Source organism: Kryptolebias marmoratus, linkage group LG12, assembly GCF_001649575.2.
Source record: "Kryptolebias marmoratus isolate JLee-2015 linkage group LG12, ASM164957v2, whole genome shotgun sequence".
NCBI lineage: Eukaryota > Metazoa > Chordata > Actinopteri > Cyprinodontiformes > Rivulidae > Kryptolebias > Kryptolebias marmoratus.
Window position 1 is genome coordinate 8,458,695 of NC_051441.1, and position 6,844 is coordinate 8,465,538.

Consider the following 6,844-nt stretch of genomic DNA (forward strand, 5'->3'; position numbering starts at 1 on the left):
TAATCATCAAAATTAAACGAAATAAACATTTGAAATATATGAGTTTGTATGTAATGTATGAATATAATATACAAGTTTCACTTTTTAAATGGAATTACTGAAATCAATCTACTTTTTCATGATATTCTAATTTTATGACCAGCACCTGTATACAGTGATGACATCGACGTGTGACGTCACCACATAACGTCATTGTTAATAATGGGTCTTGGCGGAGTGCTTCTAATTTTCTAATCTTCTGTCATTATTTTTGCCGGGAGGTCTGTAATTTCTGACAACATTGGTCCAACTAGGAGATGAAGAAGTCAAAAAATAAGAGGCTTCATAAACAATAACATTCCTGTGAAAACGCTGAAATAATTCAGAAAGCCCACAGAAATTACTTTATGAAGTTACAAGAAAGCCTGGCTTCTTGGAGGCAGATAATATGTAATTTCCAGGTGTTTTCAAACTTTTGCACTACACTGTAACGAGTTACATCAACAGATCAAGATCAGGGAGCACTTTTCTAGAGAAAAATAATTCACATTTATCTGACTGATGAGTATTATACTGATATATCTGGCATCACACAGAACAATACATCATTTTAGTTAATTTAATAACCTGGAGCTTTTATAAACCAAGCTGTGCTGTCACCGTATTTCAGTATATATTTTGTTTATGCGCCGTTAACTTTCTGGACGGAAGTCGTTAACCGTTGGTCTCCTTAAAAATCAACACTCGTCTTTTTTTTGTTTTGTTTTTTAGCCTAGGACTCTTCAACCAGCCTACCTTCAGGGAGGTCCTCCATACACTCGAATGTTATTTCGAACTGGAAGGGGTTTCCAAAGGGACTCGGGTTGTCGAGGACGGCCACGTTCAGCACCTGTACCTTCGCCATTGTTGCCAAAGCGCCGAAACGAAGAGAAGGGGGCTAGTCGAAAACAAAGCGCGTTAGTCCAATTTTCCAGGCAGCGCTTTAAACGCAACACCGCCACAAAGGCATTACCTCTGGTGTCCAGACGCGCACTTGTAGTTTAGGGCGTGTACCTTTCTCACACGGCTACTATTACGCTTAACAGTGTGTCAAAGTTAAACAAATATGTCAATATTTTTAGCAAATTGGCAATAAATTGCCGCTCTCCCGCCGCTTTGACTGTCCTACCCAGGTTTCACTGCGACTACGGCAAGCGGGAGGGACGCGAAGTGAAATCTCAATAAAAAGCGAAGCCAAGGGCCTCTACTGTCCCCTAGCGGCAAAAATACACATTACCACACATTAAATTACCTGCTGCCTCAGTATATTTATTTACATTTTCTATATGATCAGTTACACCATTTTTATTTAATCCCAGCCGTCTAATAGTTATTTACAAATGACTTCTTTTGATATAGAACCATTCCTTCTTTGCAATAATTTTCATTTCTTGCTCTTTTTTGGTTCTCCTGCATTCAAAAACTTAAACTTTAGAAGTTGTATAGACTAAAACTGAAATCCACACCTTTGGTGTGGGGAAAGAACTAATTTGCTCCAATAAAATTGTTTGTTTTCTCACCAGGAAGTGAAACTTTGTCAGTCTTGGCAATATCTTTGTTTTACAGTCAACAAAAATATGCATCTGTGCCAGCACAAATTGGTCTAAACACAACAGTTATTCTTTTTTTCCATTAACATTGTAGTTGCTGATTCAGTCTACTTCTGCATACTTTGTGCTATTTTATATACGCTTTTCTGATTGTTCTATTGTAGTGTGCTATGACTTTTAGTAATTGTAACTTATGTACAGTTTGAAATACTTTACTTTTTTTTACCTTTTCCCCACAGAAATACAATGAGATTTATTCATTTCCTCATCAAACATTGCACTCTGACTTTGACGTCAGTATATTTGCTCTATTTTTGTCTTCGTGTTCTCCTTTTAGCCGGTGTCTCGCTACAGTAATTGTATCATTTATCTGGTTTTGCTCATTTTAGCTACTGCTCAGCTCGTCTGACCTTTAACTATTTTCATTCTGCAACACATTTCAGGGAAGTCATTCAGCCTCTCAACATCCACACTTCATTACTGCATTAGATGCAGATAGTTGAGTTTTAAGTCTCTGATGTCCACACGGATGAGGCCTCCTGCCTCATTCCCACTCCATGTTTGTAAATTATGTTCATTTAATCCACCTTTCAGTTAGAGTTTTACCAGCAGGTGAATTTGTCTTTGTGGTCTCATTCACAGCAGGCACCAGAGAGGAGAAGGGTTTTGGTGCAGAAGGACAGAAGAAATGTGTGTCTCCTTCCTCAGTTCTCTCACACTGCAGCCACATGAACACCAGGCCGGATTAGACCTGAAGCAGAGCCCCTCTCTGAGTCTGAGGAGGGCAGATTAGGGAGGATTAGAGCCCCGCTGGACCGGCCGGCCTCCCAATTCATCCTTAAAAAATCCCAGGAATGTTGATTTCCCGTCTCCCGATGGGAGCCCTGCCACCTGTTGGAGGCGCTGTTTGCTCCCCTCCCCCTCCCCCTCATTCTCCTCCTCCACCTCCACCTCCAGACCGGGAGTGAAACCAAACTCTGCTTCAGATTAACAGAAGGAGCTTCAGGAGAAGCATCCAAGGGAAGCACCGGGATTATCTGAGCCGCAGAGAGGAGGGATCCGTTCCGCTTCAGGGAGCCGCTCTTTTCTCCTTTTCTCCCACTCCGCACAAAGGAGGATGTGTCCGGCCTGCTGCAGCTCCACCTGAGCTCAGGTAGGCGGTGTAACACGAACCTGGAGCACGTGACCTGCGAGGAGCCGAGCGAAAAGGGGAGAGAGAGAAAAAAGAACAGAAAAGAAAAGAAAACTGCTTTCCATGAAGGGATAGAGAAGGGCAGAGGATGTAGCTCGGTGTGAAGAACTCTTCCCTGAGAGTTTCAGAAAGCTTTTATCAGTTCGTGTCACCTGTTGTTGTCAGCGGGAGGCTTTTTATTGGACCGGAACAGGAACCTGCTCAGGGCTCCCGGCTCGCGGCGACCATCAGCTGGATCAGGGTATGCTGGAGTTCACATTATTCACACGATTTTATTATTTACTTCTTTAAGGACTGTCACAGTAATGATGTTTGATTCTGAGGGTATTTGGTGAGCTATTAATAGCTTATTATTCTTTGTGAGCAGGTTTCATGATTCAGCATCAGACTGAAAGTGAGTCAGAGCGGCTGACTGAGCCTCACAGGAACTGGACAGCTCGTCCAGGCACACTGTTGATAATAATAATAATAATAATAATGGTGATAACAGGAGAAACAATAATAATAATGATGGTGGTAATCAAAGTAATGATAATAATAATGATAAGCAGAGAAATAGCATTTTCTGTAAAGGTGCACAGTGAATACTGAGTGCTGAACATTGTGAAAGAAGCTGAAACTGAATTAAAGTTAAAACAAGCAGAACAGAACAAAAATCAGCAAAACCGAAGCTAAAAACTAAACTCAGCAAGACTGTAGCTAAAAGATAAACTTAGAAAAAGCACCTCTAAAATTAGAAAATTAGTGGCTGGAACCTAAAATAAGCAAAACCGTAGCTAGAAGCTAAAATCAGCAAAACCACAGCTAAAAGCTAATGTTAACAAAACCATAGATCATTAGAAAAATTGCTGCTAAAAGCTAAAATTAGCAGAACTGTAGCTATAATCTAAAACGAACAAAGCCATAGCTAAAAACTAAAATCATCATAACCTGAAGCTAAAAATTAGAATTAGCAAAACTATCTAAAATCAGAAAAACCTTTACTAAAAGCTAAAATGAGCAAAACAGTAGCTAAAAGCTAAAATCAGTTAAAATGTAAGTAAAATCAGTAAATCCATAGCCAAAAGATACATTTAGCCGGACTTCTAAAATGAGAAAATCAGTGGCTAAAAATTAAAATAAAAAACTGGAGGTAAAAGCTAAACTCATCGTAAGAAGACTATTTAGAGAGCTATGCTTCTGAAGGCATCCGAAAGATCTGAATATGTTTCTATAGAGTAAATGTTTGTAAATAAAGTTAAAAAAGTATAGAAACAACAAATAGTAAAAGTTACTGAACGCTGTTCCCAATCGAGCCGAATGTTGATATATAAATGGTTAAAAAAGTTATCAGAGGTAAAAAGCATGAAAATAAAATGATGGTGTGACCATTGACTCATCACTGACACAATAATAATAATCTGTTTTCATCTGTTGTAAAAGGGCAGCAAATCCTCTCAGCGAGCCAGGGACATGGACCCAAGCTGATGCCCCGATGGCCCCGTCTGCCCTCAGCGGGCCCCGCGGGCCCCAGGCGGACCTGTGTCCAGGTGTGCCGACCAAAGCTGGAGCCGTGGTCGGCAGCGTTTTCTTCCTGGTTCTGAGCAGTAATCCTGTGTGGGGTGAGTTAGCAGCCGCTCTCAAACACTCCCATACAAATGAGCAATCCATCCGACCGCACCTACACACACACACACACACACACACATAATCACACCATTAACTCTTTCAGTGACACATAAGGAAACTTTGGAGACAGCACGAACAGTCTGATACGTATTCAGGCTTGTCAGCGTTTCTGTACAAACTTTATTTTCAGAGAAGAACGAAGAACCCAGCTCCACATGAGTGTGTGACCACAGCTGCCCTCTCTCTAACCCCCACCGCCTCTTATCAAGTTGTACTTTTGTCCTTGACAATCTTACCATTTGCCTTAGTGAATGATTGACTCAGAGGAAGGCATGGGGGCAGGTTTCAGTTTTCAAAACAAAGCGTTCTCTTTATTCTTTGGAGCACAAACAAAATGTGCGATTTGAGTCCCACCCTCCACCCTCCACCTAACGTTCAGATCCACGTAGTGTTTCGCTCTGCATTCCTGAGTTTCTCCTCCTGCTTCTCCGCTCTGCCGGGCGAGAAGTTAGCGAGGAGCTCCGTGAGGTAACAGAATGATCACACGGCTGGACACGGGTCAGACGGCTGATAACCGGCTCGGCACTGGAGGAGGATCTGTCGCTCCCGAGTGTGACTCAGTTAAAAAGTAACTTTTGCTGTATTGCAAATTCTTTTCCGGCTTTTTTTTTTTTTTTTGTCAGAGAGCAAAAAAAAAGAAGCATGAAAAAGAAAAAAAACAACATTTAATGGAAATTATTAGACTCTCAGCCACCAACACATCAAATTTTAGCTCAATATCTTTCAATAGTTGTATCCATGTTTGTGTTTAATAAGGTCGTTGAGCTTTGGTGACCATCTTGAATGGGAGTGACTCTAAGAGTTAATCAGTTGTAGATCTACATCCAGTGATTCCTTTCTGAGAGTTTTATTAAAATCCTTCCAGCCTTTAAGGAGATGTTTTGCTAAAGCTGCGATTGAACACAAACGCGTAGCTTTTTTTTTTTCTGTTAAAGAAGAAGAACAGAGCTGAGCTGCTAACTGGAAGCTCACACAAAATGGAGTATTGTCCACAGAAGGAAGCAGTGTAAAAAGATGGATGTATCTGACAAAAAAAATTACAAATTCCAACGATTCCACATTTTATTGATGTGTATTTGTTTCCTGTTTTACAGGAAATTATACCATAGATGGAAATGAGAAAAAGTCCAGTAACACCACCACGGTGAGTCCAAGACTCCTCTCCTGAGGACGTATTAGTTACCAGCATTAGTGATGTTTCAGTGATAACAGGACAGCCGTCGTTAACACGATGCCCCTCTCCTTTCAGGGTCCAAACATCGCAGCTATCGTGGCCCCGACGGTCACCCTGGGCGTCCTGGCCATCGTGTTGGCTGTCCTCAGCTGGTTGTTCTGTGTGGTGAAAAAGAAAAGGCAGACTGAAGGGACCTACAGACCCAGTGCTGAGGAACAGTCCGGCACTCGCAGCGTGGCCGCGCCCGACGCTTTGAAGCTACCAAAGGAGGAAAGACTCATCTGAGACTTGTGCTAAAAGCCCGCGACGACTCGGGAGGCAAACACGGAGCTTTTGCTTTCAACACGACAAAGTGAAGGAAAGTTCTTCAAGCTCAAGAGAGGCTGAAGAGGAAGCGCTGAAAGTCCACAGCACTTGGAGGTCCTTACTGTTCCCTTTTTCAACAAAGCACTGAGCTGTTTCTGCACGGTCCGCTGATGAGAAGGACTGGATGGATCTGAGAACATTTCAAACATGTCTGGATGTTGATTATGCACGGATGAAGCTGCAGTATTGTGTAACCACTAAGCATTTTAGTTTAGAGATGTTGGCCTTATTAGACAGTTTACAGCGTCGCCTGTTTGATTCAGTTCCCAAACTCACTCATCTTTGACCTCAGAGTTACTCTTTTTATTGCCATTTCAGTCTAAACTCTTTGAAAAGGACAAAGACGTTAATGAAGTCTTTATTTATTTGACTTTTGAAATGCCTTTTAAACATAAACTATCAAGGAGCTCTACTTGTGATTAAAAATGTCCTTTTTCTGTGGAAATTACTCAAAGCAATCAACTGTTTACACTTTGAAGGAATCTTTGAACAATCCTGATCTGAAGTCACATGTTTAATCATTTCACCAATCATGCAATTCATCTTTCTTTATAATCAACCAGAAATGTTGTCACATTGTGAACATTTATGCTTTTATCAAATAAATAGTCAAATATTTCTGCAATGAAACACTTTAAAGCCTTTTTGAGTCTCATCAGTCCTCAGAAGATGGTGAGTAAATAGGTGTCCTAATCAGGGGTGGAAATTAGCACCCACCACCGGCAAAATGCGGGTAAATATTTGAAGTGGTGGGTGAATTTGATCAACACACACGGCACTGTGGCGTGTTGGCAATTTGAACAGAAAAGGTGTTATTTGTCCTCTTGACATATAGGGGGCAGTAATGTGCTCGAGTTGCTGCTGTTACGTCGAGCC

The 6,844-nt window shown here is 41.3% G+C and overlaps 2 protein-coding genes across 2 annotated transcripts in view; one reads left to right on the forward strand and one right to left on the reverse strand.

Annotated features, from left to right (window-relative positions):
* The window catches only part of asf1ba (anti-silencing function 1Ba histone chaperone), a 5,502-nt gene extending 4,323 nt beyond the window's left edge, over positions 1–1,179 (reverse strand). The window contains exons 1-2 of the mRNA XM_017425312.3: positions 992–1,179; positions 775–916 (exon numbers count right to left, since the gene is read on the reverse strand). Coding sequence (XP_017280801.1) covers positions 775–883 — 109 coding nt within the window. The 5' untranslated portion in view covers positions 884–916; positions 992–1,179. The remainder of the gene's footprint in view (positions 1–774; positions 917–991) is intronic.
* Positions 1,180–2,542: 1,363 nt separating this feature from the next.
* Positions 2,543–6,598, forward strand: crb3a (crumbs homolog 3a). The gene is made up of 4 exons (XM_017425399.3): positions 2,543–3,001; positions 4,183–4,361; positions 5,523–5,572; positions 5,678–6,598. Exons 2-4 carry the CDS (start codon positions 4,235–4,237, stop codon positions 5,885–5,887), a joined length of 387 nt encoding a protein of 128 aa, XP_017280888.1. The 5' UTR covers positions 2,543–3,001; positions 4,183–4,234; the 3' UTR covers positions 5,888–6,598.
* The last annotated feature ends 246 nt before the right edge of the window (positions 6,599–6,844 follow it).

Excerpts from the sequence above, each read along its gene's own strand:
- crb3a (XM_017425399.3), top strand. The coding sequence starts at position 4,235 with ATGGCCCCGTCTGCCCTCAGCGGGCCCCGCGGGCCCCAGGCGGACCTG. Across the intron at positions 4,362-5,522 it reads GAGCAGTAATCCTGTGTGGG|GAAATTATACCATAGATGGA; the intron begins GTGAGTTAGCAG and ends CCTGTTTTACAG. Across the intron at positions 5,573-5,677 it reads AGTCCAGTAACACCACCACG|GGTCCAAACATCGCAGCTAT; the intron begins GTGAGTCCAAGA and ends CTCTCCTTTCAG.